Source organism: Chroicocephalus ridibundus, chromosome Z (genome assembly GCF_963924245.1).
Source record: "Chroicocephalus ridibundus chromosome Z, bChrRid1.1, whole genome shotgun sequence".
In the NCBI taxonomy this organism is placed as follows: domain Eukaryota; kingdom Metazoa; phylum Chordata; class Aves; order Charadriiformes; family Laridae; genus Chroicocephalus; species Chroicocephalus ridibundus.
The window spans coordinates 56160590-56176725 of NC_086316.1; the positions used below are offsets into that span (position 1 = coordinate 56160590).

At 43.5% G+C, this 16136-nt stretch overlaps 1 protein-coding gene across 3 annotated transcripts; it reads left to right on the top strand.

Moving 5' to 3' along the window:
- Positions 1-1943: 1943 nt before the first annotated feature.
- AK3 (adenylate kinase 3) lies at positions 1944-15848 on the top strand. Of its 3 annotated transcripts, XR_010069008.1 has the most exons (6): positions 1944-2311; positions 8595-8714; positions 11501-11673; positions 13985-14103; positions 14876-14993; positions 15475-15588. XR_010069008.1 is itself a non-coding variant. In XM_063319491.1 (5 exons), exons 1-5 carry the CDS (start codon positions 2164-2166, stop codon positions 15596-15598), a joined length of 684 nt encoding a protein of 227 aa, XP_063175561.1. In that variant the 5' UTR covers positions 1944-2163; the 3' UTR covers positions 15599-15848. The 3 variants fall into 3 exon arrangements, 2 of the variants coding, with proteins under 2 accessions (XP_063175561.1, XP_063175562.1); XM_063319491.1 differs by lacking the exon at positions 14876-14993 and having other exon boundaries at positions 15475-15848; XM_063319492.1 differs by lacking the exon at positions 14876-14993 and having other exon boundaries at positions 2171-2311; positions 8527-8714; positions 15475-15847.
- The last annotated feature ends 288 nt before the right edge of the window (positions 15849-16136 follow it).

Sequence of the window (16136 nt, forward strand, 5' to 3'; positions counted from 1 at the left end):
TGAGAGAGAAGTGCCTTTCTATCCACTTCCACCCCTTCTTTGTGTATCCCTTATGAAGTTCAGGCAGGTTTCTAAGCAGTCTTCAACAGTGGGATTATTTTAGCAGTCCTCTGTGGAGTTTTTCTGAGCTGCTCAATAGTGCCCGTGGGGAGGCTGAACCTCAGGTTCCCTCTTTAACAGTCAAATAAATTATTTCTGCTTTTTATACATGGTGACTTTGGAGATAAGGGTTAATGGTCTCTCTGACAAATCTAGCTATTTGTTGCATATTTATTTCATACAATGCTTTCCATTTTCCCACAGATTTGTTTTAGGAACATTCAGAGGTTGTCTACGCCCTTTGTGGGCTTCCACCTTTCAGAAGTCTGTGAAGTGTGGAGCTTTAAACAAACAGCATGGCTTCTAACATTTAAATGGCTTTTTGTCCACAAATTTTATTTAAGACTGTGGTGCTTTGGCAGACCGAGATGTTGCCCTGGGAACAGTCATAAAGCCCTGAATGCTTCACTCTTTCTGTCCTACTGCATTCTAGAACAAACATATCGCTGGGCTCAATTAGGGAGGTTCACATTGCTCAGTGTAGTAAGATTTATGCTCATGCTAACATTTCTGTGCCATGCCAGTGCCTCCCTACTTAATTGTTATGGAGATTTATTTTGTTGACTGGGCAGTTTTGGGGCTATATTCCCATTTTCATACTGTTGTTAAGTACCACACATCCATTTGTATGTTTTCCTCTTGCTGTTGCAAATCTCTTGTAAAACCATTGAAATTAAACCAGGTTTTAAAATGGAAAGCTGAATTTCGTTAGTGTTTTGGCTTGAGCTCTGCATTCTGTGAGATCACTTGTTCACTGCAGCTCTTGCAGCTCACAGTGGCCGAGATCCATCAACATCTCCAGAACTTTTAGTGGGAAGGCTTGCTCCTCTGGCTGTGGACATGACAGTGAACACTCAGTAAGTGGCGCAGTCTTCTATTTCAGTGAAAACTCTGTCTCCTGCTGTAACTGAGAATCACTGAACCGTGTCTGTGGGAAGGGACCTCTGGATGTCATTTGAAAGAACCCTGCTCAAAAACAAGGCCAACCTCCAGCAGTTCGCATTCAAGTATCTTAAACAAAGCTCAGACACAGCTTTTTAAAAACACAGCTGCCTGCTACCAGACAGTTGGAGCTTTTTTTTTGCCAGAGACCAGCAAGAAGAGGGTTGCTGCAGGGAGAGGGGCTGGGTGAGCTGGGAGCCGAGCACAGCAGAGCTGCCTCCCTCACCCCACAGCCACTGCCCGGCAGCACCCGAGCCAGGATGTGCCAGCAGCCCCACGGCTCATCAGGTGACAGCCAGATGTCCCAGGTCAGTCTGGGAAATCCTTACTGTAGGTCAGGATGGAGAATGGGGCAGGGGGGCTGCGGGGGCGGATGAAAAGGGGCTCCTGGCAGAGGGGCTTGGGGAGATCGGTCAGGGCCAGTTAGGACAGATCATCGAATCACAGAATCGTCTGGGTTGGAAGGGGCCTTTAAGATCACCGAGTCCAACCATCAACCTCACGCTGCCAAAACCAGCCCTAAACCGTGTCCCTCAGCACCATGTCTACCCATCTTTTAAATACCTCCAGGGATGGTGATTCCACCAGCTTCCCTGGGCAGCCTGCTCCAACGTTTGACAACCCTTTCGGTGAAGAAATTTTTCCTAATATCCAATCTAACCCTCCCTTGGTGCAACTTGGGGCCACTTCCTCTTATCCTATCGCTTGTCACTTGGGGGAAGAGACCGACCCCCCCACCTCGCTACAACCTCCTTTCAGGTGCTTTCAGACCCTCTCAGATGCTTTACTTTCCATAACGCCATTTGCTTTCGTGTTTGCCTGGTTGTGGGGTTTGTTTTGTTGTTCCACCCCCCTCCCGCCCCCCCCCCGCGGTGCTTTTACGTAAAGGATCTTTCCTTCCTGCCCCTGACTGACAGCCAGAAAAGCTGCCACTGTTTTTCCCGGGGAGGACCGGCCTCGCTTTTCCCCCCCCTCCCTCCTCCGCTCTCCTCCGCCATCCCCGGTCTTACGGGGGGGGGGGGGGCGGCCGAGGCGGCGCTCCCGGGGAAGGCGGCGCGACGCTCCTGCCCGTCCCCTGCCCCGTCCTCTGCCGCCGCCGCCGCCGCCAGCAGCCGCTCCAGCATGGTGGTGCCGCCGCTGCTGCGCGCCGTCATCATGGGACCGCCGGGCTCCGGCAAAGGCACCGTCTCCGCTCGGATCATCAAACATTTCGGGGTGAAGCACCTCTCCAGCGGCGACCTGCTGAGGGACAACATGCAGAGGAAGACAGGTGGGAACGGGGATGTTCTCCAGACCCGGGGGGGAAACTAGGAAAACGGGGGAGGGGGGATCGTCCCCGCCGCCCTCCCCCGGTGGGAACCGGTGCTCTTCTTGAAGGCCAGAGCCCGAGGGTCCCCTAAAAAGCTGTCACTCGGCATCCTCTTCGGAAGTGTATCTGGGGTTTATCCCTGTTTTCCCGGTTTTCGTTAACGCCTGCTTGTTTCCCAGTCTCGGTGCTTTTCGTGGGTTTTTTTTGTTTGTTTGTTTGGGTTTGTTTTTTTTTTTTGGTAGGTGTTTCTGATAGTCTTGCAGCTGAAACGTTTTGAAAGGGAAAAAAATACTCGTGTCTTTTAACAGACGGGCCAAGAGGAGGAGTTCTGGGCCACGGGCCTTTTGCAGATCTTTTATAGATGGCTAGAAGTAAAGGCACCTAGAATTACCAGCTTTATGCCAAATTAAGAAGGCCTTGTCCTGAACTGGCAGGCATAACTGTAGTGGTGCTTTCCAAAAAACAATGGGAAAAATTTTCAAAACGCTTACCTTGTGCTTTTTAAATTATTATAAGTTTGCATCGTGCTTAGGTTTCAGCGTGGTCTGTGTTTGCATACAGAGTTGCTTGTATTAGGTAGTGATGTGGATTATACTAAGCATATTGTCCTGGCTTGACCTTTGGCTCTCTGTGGAGATGCCACAACCCCTCTCTCCGCTGGATTTTTGCAATGATGAAAGGTCCCATCCTGACATCCGCATCTGCTTTTTTTCACGGTGGGGTCGAAAACCTTCTGAGAACCATTTCAGGTTGCATGGGATGAAGTGAGAGTATTCCTATTTCCAGCACTTTGAAGCTGCAGAGGACTACATTCACTTGTAAGCATCACTACAATATTATGGTTAGGTAGCTGGCAGTCTTGGTTTTGGAAGCTTATAAGCATGTTTGAAGGCAAAAAATTATCTGTATTATGAAATCAATTGTGGTGTGATTTCCACATCTCTTTTCACACAAATTCTGTTTGCTCTGGAAGAACAATGACTTTGGCTTAGTTGACTGGCTTTACTACAGCTGATATCTACAAGTTAAACATTTGCTAAGAGCACCACCTCTGCAGGCATATCTGATCACATTTGTGCTTTTTCTGTCTGTTCGGTTGTGCAAGTGTAAGTCTTTATTTACAGAGGGTCATAAAACCAAAATTGTTGGTATTAGAAACTTCCAATGTAAGTGAGACCTAGTGAGAAGGGAATGTGCTCCAGAAGAGGAAGCAAATATGGTATTTACTAAAAATTTCGGGTTTTGTGCTCTTTCAATATGTCTTGGAGGCGACATCAAAGAACACTAGAATCAAGCTGAAGGGTGTGTGAGAAGAGGAAATTGTGAGTGGAAATACCCCATTGCTTGATTTAAGGAGGGAGGCGTGAGCTGGGGAAAGAAAAACACTTGGATTCAGCAAAGTGTTCTAGCTGAGATGGACAGATGAAAGAATGTGAAGGAGAACCAAAATGTGAAATGAAAGTGTATCAGACACTTTAAAACCCTGGATGTGAGGAGAGAAGCCAGTGGAGGGTGTAAGAGATGATGCAGTTTGCTCTGAACTAGCTAGCGTAGAACTTACAGGAATCTGCTACAGAGTTTTCCATTCACTAATTAACTCAGATGAAGCTCTATTGTAGCTGTATTGAAAGGGAGTCACTGGTTGCAGAAATGGTCTCCAAAGGATTGAGTTGAATACTGAGGTAGTAGGAGTAAGTAGAATCATAGAATCATAGAATCATTTAGGTTGGAAAAGACCCTGGGGATCATCGAGTCCAACCATCAGCCCCACTCTACAAAGTTCTCCCCTACACCATATCCCTCAACACCACATCTAAACGAGTCTTAAACACATCCAGGGATGGTGACTCCACCACCTCCCTGGGCAGCCTATTCCAGTGTCTGACCACTCTTTCTGTGAAGATTTTTTTCCTAATGTCCAGCCTAAACCTCCCCTGCTGCAGCTTGAACCCAGTCCCTCTTGTTCTATCGCTAATTACCTGTGAGAAGAGACCGGCACCAGCCTCTCTACCATGTCCTTTCAAGTAGTTGTAGAGAGTGATGAGGTCTCCCCTCAGCCTCCTCTTCCTCAAACTAAACAGTCCCAGCTCTTCCAATCGCCCCTCATAAGATTTATTCTCCAGGCCCTTCACCAGCTTCATTGCCCTCCTCTGCACTCGCTCCAGCACCTCGATCTCTCTCTCGTATTGAGGTGCCCAGGACTGGACACAATACTCAAGGTGTGGCCTCACCAGTGCTGAGTACAGGGAGACAATCACCTCCCTCCTTCTGCTGGTCACACTATTTCTAATACAAGCCAGGATGCCATTGGCCCTCTTGGCCACCTGGGCACACTGCTGGCTCATGTTCAGCTGCTTGTCAATTAGAACCCCCAGGTCCTTTTCTGCCAGGCAGCTCTCCAGCCACGCTTCCCCAAGCCTGTAGCGATGCATGGGGTTGTTGTGGCCCAAGTGCAGGACCCGGCATTTGGCCTTGTTGAAGCACATTCCATTAGCATTGGCCCATCAATCCAATCTGTCCAAGTCTCTCTGTAGAGCCTCCCTATCCTCATGTAGATCAACACTCCCGCTTAGCTTCATGTCATCTGCAAACTTGCTGATGATACACTCTATGTCCTTATCAAGGTCATCAATAAAGATGTTAAACAGAAATGGTCCCAACATCGAGCCCTGAGGGACACCACTTGTGACCGGCCACCAGCTGGATTTAACTCCATTGACCACCACTCTTTGGGACCGTCCATCCAGCCAGTGCTTGATCCAGCAGATTGTATGCTCATCCAGGCCATGAGCCGCCAGTTTTTCCATGAGAGTTCTATGGAGGACAGTGTCAAATGCTTTTCGAAAGTCTAGGTAGACAATGTCCACAGCCTTTCCCTCATCCAATAATCTGGTCATCTTGTCATAGAAGGAAATCAGGTTCGTCAGGCAGGACCTGCCTTTCATAAACCCGTGCTGACTAGGCCTGATCCTCTGCTTGTCCATTATATGACTTGTAATGGCACTCAAGATGATCTGCTCCATGACCTTCCCTGCTACCGAGGTCAGACTGACTGTAGTTTCCTGGATCCTCCTTTCTGCCTTTTTTGTAGATGGGCACTACATTTGCTACCCTCCAGTCCATTGGGACCTCCCCAGTTAGCTATGACTTCAGGTAGATCATGGAAAGTGGCTTGGCAAGCACGTCTGCCAACTCTTTCAGCACTCTTGGATGTAACCCATCCGGTGCCATAGACTTGTGTGCATCCAAGCGGCGTAGCAGGTCACTGATCACTTCCTCTTTAATTGTGATGACCTTGTTCAGCTTCCCCTCCCTGTCTCCTAGCTCATGAGGCTGGGTGCCCAGGGAACAGCTAGTTCCGCTGCTAAAGACTGAGGCAAAGTAGGCATTGAGCACCTCAGCCTTTTCCTCATCCTTTGTGACTATGTTTCCCTCTGCATCCAGTAAGGGAGGGAGATTTTCCCTAATCCTCCTTTTGTTGTTAATGAATTTATAGAAACATTTTTTGTTATCCTTAACAGCTGTAGCTATGTTGAGCTCTAGCTGTGCTTTGGCTCTCCTAATTTTCTCCCTGCATAGCTTCGCTATATCCTTATAGTCTTCATGAGAGACCTTCCCCCTCTTCCAGAGGTCATAGACTCTCCTTTTGTTCTTGAGGTCCAGCCAAAGGTCCCTATTTAGCCAGGCCGGTCTCCTTCCCTGCCTACTTGTTTTTTGGCACACGGGGACAGCCTCCTCCCGTGCCTTTAAGACTTCTCTCTTGACGTATGTCCAGCCTTCCTGGGCTCCTGTATCCTTCAGGGCAGCCTCCCAAGGGATTTTGTCCAGCAGTCTTCTGAACAGGTCAAAATTTGCCCTGTAGTACGCTGTAGTACACTGAAGGAGGGAGAGGGACTGAGAGGCAACTCAGACAGCTTTGACAAGTTTAGTCGAGGCAGAGTTTATGAGTTTTGATTACAATAGAAGACTCCTGCAATTCCCAGTTCTCTGGGAACTGTGTTAGGCTAAGTTGTGCAGATGAAACACTTGGAAAATTAAATATAATTAACAATAGTGATATGGTACTATTTTTGGCGTTTGCTGCGTTGTGAAAATGGACTTTTTCTGTTGAAAACATCCTTAGCAATTTGCAATTATTACCATGTTCTGCTGCTTTGGAGAGTGGAGAGTCTGTGACCACCTCTCTGGTGCTAAGCAACCTGCTGTCTGCATATGGATAGAACTTGTTTGCTGTGATGCGGTTAGAACATGCCAGCCTTTTCCAAAACCTTGAGACATGGATACCCGTTACCACCTAGGCAGGAAAGAAACCTGTGTTGCCTTTAATTGCAAAGATTGCAATGCCGGCAGTGGTTTCAGACCCAAGCTGAAAAAACAAAACAAAATAAAAACAACAAAACCTCATGAAATCCCATCCCCAACAACAGGGAAAAAAAAAAGCAGCTGTGGTCTTGCATACGAACTTTTTGTCCTAACGTAACTGTGGGTACAGTTGTGCCTATTTTTCTCTTCTGTGAGAATGACTTTCTAAACGACCTGAAGTATGTAGAGAGAGGCAGGATGTTTCCAGCTCTGTTGGTCTAATAATAGGACCTGTGCGCCTTACAGCTTGCCGTAAACCTCTCCAGGCCCAAATGCTCATCTGTCTTTTCAAAATACACTAGTACCATTCTCTATCAGCCTTACCTTGCGCATATTCCTAGACCATTGTGGATAGAGCAATGCTGCAGCATAAATCAGTAACAGATCCAAGCATCAAGTGCACGTTAAACTACCTAGACGTAATTTATTCCTCCTCCCAGCCTACTTTTGCAGGGTACATAGTTCAAAGTGCAGTAGAATAATAAAAGAGGTATGACTTGCTGACCTCAAAGAACGGAGATAGGGAAAAGCATAGAGACTTTGTACCCAGGCAGACCGTCACCTTTCCAGCTTGTGATGTGCTGGGGGACTGAAGCACGGTAGTCTGACTCTTTTCCACGTCGTGAGGATTATTAGAAGTCTGACCAAGGTTCATAGCGCATATTTCTGAATGGTCTTCAAACTTTACAAAGCCTGACTCTAGGTGTGAACACCCAGTAAGGGGAAATTGTCCTTTTATTACCTTTTTTTTTTTTTTTCCAGCACCAAAGCTACTGTTTGTATTACTTGAGGGCATCTATTGCTTTTCAGTTGCCTTATCTGAAGAAAGGCCTCTATATTATTGCATGCTTCAATACTACATCAAGTGATGGGATTGGCAGTCTTCATTCCTTTCTGATAAAAGTGGTTATATCTTGTGTTGGTATGTCAGTCCTTCCCATTTTCTTTTCTGTTTAGTTTACTGTAACTAGATCTGAATTGGCGGCAAGTAAAGGCTTCTGCAGATCCACAAGAAAAACAATCTAGCTGCTATTCTGGGTGATTTACATTATTGGATAATTGTTTTATATATGAAGGCCACGGAGACTTTGTGCCTAGGACACAACCCAGGCAAAATAATTTCTTCCTGGCTAGACCCATAATTTGGGTGTAGTGCAGCACGCTACTGCATGTCATGTAGGAGCATGGTGTGATATCCGGGACTGTCATGCGTGGATGGCATTTTAGGAAGCCAGTGAGTGAAACAACGGGCATTAAAGGTTAGTCAGTTCCATGGGAAAATACTAGTGTCTGCGCGCTCCCAAAAATAGTTTACAACATCTATAAACATCCTCTTGTAACTCTAGTAATCATAAAAACACGTATCTGGCAAGCATGTCCCACTGCATACTGCTCTTTTAAATACCAAAGGCGTTTCTCTCTGTAGTGAAGTCACAAGTAAGAACTAGCCACTAACCTGATTAAATAGCTTCCCTGACAGGAAACCTGAGGGCTGATCTCTTAATGAACATGTATCCTTCACATTTTTCTTCTTTTGAAGATCCTCTTACCTAATGCTGTCTCCTGATTTTAGTTTTTGGCGCCTAATATTTCAAACACTTACTAGTAAAATTATTCGGAGAATGTGGGGTAGAGGTGTGCTGAATGCCCAGTTGCCATCTGTGGAACTACAGACCGGTCAAATTAATCTGACGCGTATTTGCATGATCAGATCCTAACTGATCACCTGGTTTTGAATTTCAGCAAACATACTGTCTGTCTTGTTTGCAGCTCCACTGTTCTGCGCCACCCTGATCAAAACAATTTTTTTGCAGGCTTGTGGGCTTTTTTTCGCTCGCTGGAGGTCAGAGATAGTGTAATGCGACTTCTGTTACTTTCGCAGAAGTTGGAATCCTTGCCAAGTCTTACATTGATCAAGGGCGGCTTATTCCAGATGACATCATGACACAACTGATGCTGAGTGAGCTCAAAGGCCTGGATCGGTACAACTGGCTATTGGATGGTAAGTTAGCATATTGGGTATCGCTGTATATGGAGAGAAAAACTGCACTCAGAGCATTACAGGGATGTTTAATTCATGTTGAAAAGGGTAGTTCAGCACTCCAGTAAAATTTCAAAACTGGCAATTCTGGTAATCCTCATATTTTATTTCCCCTTTAAAATATGCATTGAGAAGTTTCTTTTTTTTGTGGAACACCTTTGAAGAATGGGGCTGAGGAATTATTTAAATAGGAAGGTAGGTATGTGATAGAGCAACAAAGTAAGTATGGAAAGCAAGTACTGCAGCAGTGCAGTCTGTAATAAATCACTAAGAAAAACACTGCTTAAGTGCTCTAAAAGATCTCTTTCATTTGCTTTTTGGTTCTGTTCTCTAGAGTGAATCGCTCTGCAATTCTGCAGGGTAAGCTCCTTGCTTCAGCGTTCAGAGTAGAGAAAAAATGCATTTGCACTGTCTTCATGGACTGAATGGCTGTTGGCCCCTGGGATGCTCAGCACAAAGATAGCGTCTAGGCTGGATGTGTGTGTTTTTGGATTCTAGGCGCAACCTGTCTCAGTAGATAAAACTAAAAAGTTGCTGGTGTGGCTTTTTATTTAGAGGGAGTGAAAAATCCACAGAGTTCTTTGTCCCTTAGTGCTTTATTATAATTGTTCCTAATACAGCAGTCTGTTCTGGTGGCTTTAGTCACAGTTATGTTCCTCCTTAGTGAGGACAAAGGCTTAATTCCCATGGTGAACAGCACAATAAAACCTAGTCAATAAAAGAAAGAGCTGCAGATGTTTCTTTTCTTTAGTTCCAGGTCCAGTGAACACACAGTTCCAGCCTCGTGGATCTGAATGTGTAGCAGTATAGCTGGGCACACTGGCAAGTCTCAGTAGGTTGATGATGAGGAGACCAGAAGAGAATAAATTGATTTCTGCTTATTTTCTGGGATTTCTGTTAATGTCCTGCCTTCTTTAAACTTCTGGAGCAGAAATTTGGTCTGCATCAGTATTTGTAATGTGACTCGGTGAATTACACTAGGGATAGCTCTGGTGTAATCGGCTCTGTAGGACCAATACTGTTCTGTTGAAATACGTTAACCAGAAAGTCTTTAGTATGATAACTGCAACACAGAACAAACAGCTGAGGTCAGCTAGGTCAAGCTAAATAGAGTTGCTGAGCTGCTTGTATGCTCACTTAGCCAAACACCTATTTCCACTGCCTTAGTCAGGTTGGTGGCTTCTGGAGTCACAGCAGATGTAGCAATCAGAGACATGTGTGTGTGGGTATGACCTGCTTAGACTTATGTGCTGTATAAATAGGGCACTCTTCTCTGCGTTCTTGGATTCTTCATAATTCATTACATCTTTTAGATTATTTTTTCTGTATCAAGAAAACACTGAATGCCGCAAACGCTGGTTCAGCTTCAATGAAATGCTTTTATAAGGGCATTTGAATTTGTTGAGGAAGCTTCTCACTAATAAGTCCCAAAGCAAACTCATTTTCCAGCCGTGTAACTAAGATGTGTGGTGGCTGACTAGCTTGTCAATAATAAGTAAGAACAGCAGTGCTGGAGTCCTGGCTGTCCCTCTGCTCTTAACATTTGGAAGCACTTCCATGAGGTAATCTGAATGTGAGAGAAACAGGATGAGGTCAGTTGATGACTGTGCAAACCAGGTGCATCAGACTTAATGCACAAGTGAGAGCTTGGTCTGAGTTAATCAGCTCTTTCCTTTTGTGATGTGTTAGTCAAGACACAGTAGCCTTAAGACGATGATTTTTTTTTTTTTCCTGTTGTAAGGCTAGTTCTTGGCTGGTTCCTTACTCAGGCAATGGACTCATCAACCAGTGTTATGCAAGGAAGAGTTTCTTAAGTTTGTACCTATAAGTTTCTTAAGTTTACTCCTATAGTATGATGAAAATTACAAGGTCCTTAAGAACATAAGACTATGCAAGAGCTTTGTGGGTAGAGGTAGTATTCCAGTGAATCTGTGGTGCAGTAGCATGTTCTGCCATAGCTTTGACTGCCAAAGTTCTGTGGTCATTTTTGCATTTTAAATTCTTTGTGGAGACCTTGGTTTTCTTGTTCTGTTTCCCACCCCCCCACCCCCCCGCCTCCTTCTTAAGTTCCACTAGATTTCTCTAGTAGTAATATGTGCCTTTGAAGGCACGCGACCAGAGCTGTAGAGTTCATGGTGCAAAATGCAGTGTCTTTTAAGTGAAGAGACAGATGCCTGTTCAGCCTGAGTGTTCTCAGTCATGATCTCCAAGGATAGTTTGATACGTTAGACTTTTCCAGAACTCTTTCTAAAGCTTTTGTTTTATGTAAAACTAATCCTTGACTGTCTCTGGTAGATCTATTTGGCTTACTGCAACTGAATAAAATAGGTTTGTCATGGTCACCCTTACCAGACTTACACAACTGTGGAAGTAAGAGTTGTCACAAATGTTTCTAGTGACCTGCTTGTAGCTTTTATTGTTTGAAATATGTATACAATGCTTTTATTCAATATAGTGGTATGTAGTGCATATGAGTATGGGGTCTTTTTCCATTTATTTGTTACACTTTTGGGAAGATGATTAAGTGAAACGAGGATACAGAAGCTGGGAGGTGTTTAACAAGTGCTTGAAACACTTTAAAAGCCGCTGAAAAATACTTGGAAAATCTGATGTCTCTTCAACCTTTACAGTATGACGAGGGTTTTTTTTTTTTCTGCCTGACAATTAATTTCTCTAATGACTGAATCCAGGTAATTCTCGCTATAACTCTGCCTTTAGATTTTTATGGAGTTGTTCCCTTTAAACAGGTTTCCCCAGAACAGTTGCCCAGGCAGAAGCCCTGGATAAAGAATGTCAAATAGATACTGTGATTGACCTGGATGTGCCATTTGAGACCATAAAGTGTCGGCTCACCGCACGTTGGATCCACCCTGCTAGTGGCAGAGTCTACAATCTTGAGTTCAGTCCTCCCAAAGTGCAGGTAGGCAATACACATCGGTGTTGGCTCTAAATAAATGTTGGTTGCATTTGGTCATTGCAGTAGACTATTTTTTGCATATGTTGTTTCAAAACACAGTAGCTCAGAAGAAAAAGGCTCATTCGTTTGATCTCTTCGGAGCACAGAACCTTTCTGGTAACACCCTGCCTCACAGGGTACCTTAGTGCCCCTGGTAGAAGCTCAAGCGGATGGGCAATGTGTTTGTTCCCTGCAGAATGAAACACCGTGGTGTTTTGCAAGCTCTTGTTAAAGCTGTTCACTGATCTGGAAGACTCTCACTCTTGCACACTGGCATAGGAGTTGGGCGTGTTCTTAGCTTGTTCTGCAAGTCTGCAGCCTGTACAGTCCAAAATGTAGTTTCCTTTTCCTTCCTCCAGAGGACTCATTCTTTGTATCTAGGAAGCATGCTGAATCATCATTCAGAGGAATCTACTGAGTGCTTTCCCTGTGTTTACATTTAATCAGGATGGGTATTCTCAAGGGAACAGCTATCGTATTGGAAAACTAGATGTATTTCCCTGACTGGGAAACTTCTCAACAGATAAATCGGATGTTACGGCTTGAGGCATCCTAGAAGAGGAATAGTAAACTTGAAGATAATGACTGTATATTGTTACCTTAAGATTTTTGAGGAACTTGGATTAGCTTTAGCTCAACTCGGCTTAAGTTGCATTTCATCCTTAACTCTAAGTAACTTCTCTGTTGTGGCATCACATTTCACCTGAAAGCTTGATTAAGTTACATCAGAAGCATAGCGGGCCTTGTACTTTTTGGCTTTCAGTGTTGCAGGAAAAGAAGCCAGCTGTAATAGCAGCAGGTAAACACCGGAAGTGGAACTCAAAACACTGTCTTTGTCTTGTTTAAAACATGGTGGTTTAAGTCATGGGTACTTTAATTGCAGAAGAGCATAGGCATGTTGTGACAGAGACTCATCAGACCTACCAAAGAGTGGCCTTCAGCTGCAAGAGCTTTGCTATTAGGAACACTCCACTCTACTTTCCACTAATTAACAGGCATATCACAACAGTGATATATTGCAAAGTAGATTGCAATATATAAGTGAAACCATGGAATGGAGGTGAACAGATGAAATACGGTTGTCTCTGTTACCTAACAGACCTTTACCTACTCAACAGAACCAAAAGATTACGGCTTTAGAGTTACTGCAAGGCTGAAGTACCTATTTGATGGGTACAATGAAGGCACTAGTATGGCTGCCTGCACAGATGCTAGAAAGAAACATTTGAGTGTTTTAAATGTTTGTATTATGTAAACAAGGTAAGTTTGACCATACAAGTCCATCTCTAATATAATACAGATGTTCTGGAATAGGTTTTCTTCACACCTTCACAGAGAAGCTTACTGAACATTGGTGGTTATTGGTGTTCTGAAGTCGACTGCTAGAATGCAAGCAAAAAAGGAAAATAGTTTTGTATCTAACTGGCTTTGTACTTGCACGATCACTCATGTTGCCACTCCAAATGTCAGATTAAACTTGTCTTTAGGGAAAATCAAAATTCTGGAGGATTTAATTAATATGTACGAAGGCGCAAGGAGTATCTGTGGTGGGTCATATGCTGTCCTTGGATGCACAATGATTCAGTGCATCTAAGAAGTAGCAAACTTTGATGCCACTAGCTAGTCCTTTGTAAGATGTGCCAGTGGTCAGTAATTTCTTCAGTCATTGCTGGTTTCAAGGCTTACAAGCTCCGTAATCACTTAAAGCACTTCAGTAAACTGGGGACAAAATGTGCAGCAAAGTCGGAGCTCTCATAGTTCATGCCTTAGGTTGCTACCTGTGTTTCCTGAATCCTACAAAAACTTCAGCTGGCTTTTATGCCATTTTTTGTACAGCTGTTGCTGAATGTTAACTCTTCCATTTTGCAACTTAAAAATCAAAGCGCCACTAACTCCTTTCCCCATTTCAGTACTGTCAAACAAAGGTCAAATTGGTCTCTTGCTTGTTTCCTTTTATGCAGTAATGTATTACCAACAATATTGTTTTTGCTGATGTATGAAAGTTTTGTCTACATATTTCTCATATTCAGCAAATGTTCCAGAGGACATATTAGGCAAGTTCATTGCCAATACTGAGAAAATATTTAACTGATGGACTGTTTTACTGGATAGTCAACATCTTATATTCCAGATAAGATATGGGCAGTAGCTTTTCTCTTTATACACAGAATCTACACCTTGACTAACTGGAAACTGATCATAATTTAAACAGAAAATTACACAAAACATACTTAAACAGAAATACACACCAGTGTTTGCTTTTAACCATGATTAGGGCATTGATGATATTACTGGAGAGCCACTTGTTCAGCGTGATGATGATAAGCCAGAGACGGTTACCAAGAGGCTGCAGGCTTATGATGCACAAACAAAACCTGTTCTAGAATATTACCGGTAAGTAGTAAAATCTACGCTTCCACATTAGCATAGCGAAGAACAGATCTCTTCAGTTACAGAGATATTGCAACAGTGAACGTGGCATGAGCAGCAGTGTATCCTTCATCAACTTAGTAAGAAATCAGCCCAGTAAAATGAGTATGTTTTCCACCATTGAACGAAACCCCTTCGGGAGCCTGCTTAGCAAAACAGCCTTTCACTGCAGCCATATTTAGCTTTGCAAAGAGCACCATGCATTATTCAATGCGTTATGGTACTGTTCTGAGCAACATAGCTCTGGTTAGTAAGATAACAGAGACAGTGCCTTTCTTTTTTTGGAAGATTTAACAGTATTTGCTCTTCTGGATGTATAAGTAAAAGCCCTCCTAACAAGGCCTAGAGGTCAAGAAATGATACGCAAATAGAAAAACTGTTAATGAGGATTTAAAAGTGTCTGTTCTAAGAACAGGACTGTGACGGGCACAGCTAGCAAGACTCATTGGAATAAGTAGCTATTTGAGAATACTGCCATTTGCACTGTGGAGTGATAACAAATTATTAGTTCTTTTAAGAGCCAAGAATATACACCAAGTTTCTCTTCACGTAAAGCTGCAAATACCGCATTGTTAATATACAGATATTAGTAGGTCCCCGTGTAGAGCTACAGCTTTGTAGTCTTATCTTGCCTAGAAAAAGAAATCAGACTCTCTTTGACATCCTGAAGTGACTGTCCTTCCTCTATCTCCATATCCACCACCCTTCATTATGGTCTATCAAAACTGTTGAACAGAAGACTAGAAGCTCCGTCTTTGGGGTGGTTAAGTTTTAAAGAAGGACTTTTTCTGGATTGACAATGATTTTCCTGACTTTGGTAGCTTTCTGAAGTGAAAATGCCTCAAAGCACCACAGTAAGACATAGGCGTAAACTATTATTACTACTGGTCATAACATACTTTACAGATAAAATTAGCTACTAGAACTAATTCGGAATAACTTGAATGTGCCTGATTCACTTGTTTGTTCTGATGCACCATCTTTGATCCTTGAGGTGTAACTTTACAAGACCTGGGTTAGTCACAGTTGTTTGGATGACTGCTGTACAGCATGTGCTGTATGACTGCATTGCTGCTGCTTATTTTTACCCTTCATAGTTTGTTATTAAGTACTCTGTGGACAGCTGTTGGTTTTACAGACTGATGTCACCAATAGCTCACTGTTTGAGGAACAGAGTAATGCATGTCCAGCCCGCGTTCACAATGTTATGGCTGTTCTTTGTGTTAAATCACATACGTATTCGGACATTCCTGCCAGGGCAATTTTAAAGTGATGTGCAGATCCTGGAACAATTAAACAATTTGACTTCTGTAACGCTTTCTTTTTCTTCCTTAGGGAAAAAGGGTTGTTGAAATCCTTCTCTGGAACAGAAACTAATAAGATCTGGCCACATATCTATGCTTTCCTCCAAACCAAGTTGCCAGATGTGAGCCAGAAAGATGCTACCACTCCCAGGTGAAAATAAGTCTAACTTCTGCTCCTCTGTCATAGCTCACACATGATTACATGAGATTCAGCAATCAAGGCTTTCTCTGTGTAGTCTACCAGACTGATCAATAATTAAAGTCTAATGTTGTCCTTAACTTACATTATGATAAAATGGCATCGCCTGTGGTCCTCACTTTAATGCTGTGTTTTTTATATTAAATATACCTAATTTTTTATAATATAGTAACTGACTTTAACAAAAGCATCTACTCTTGTGTCTCTTATTCTGAAAATATTTAAGTTTGCAAATATTGACTGGTGAAGGAAACACATTTCAGAATACAGCTTAATTACAATGCACATTGATTGATTGATTTACTCATGAATAGTGGTGTGAAGCAATAAGGACAGGAAAGCACGTTTCTTGATTGTGTGGGCCAGACAGAAGCTGTGGGGAACCATGAACACCATTCTGCAAAAAGCCATTTCAGACCAGCACTGGCATACATATAGTCACGGTTAGAAAACAGTAGGTACCACATTACAATGAGAAACCATGACGCGCTGCT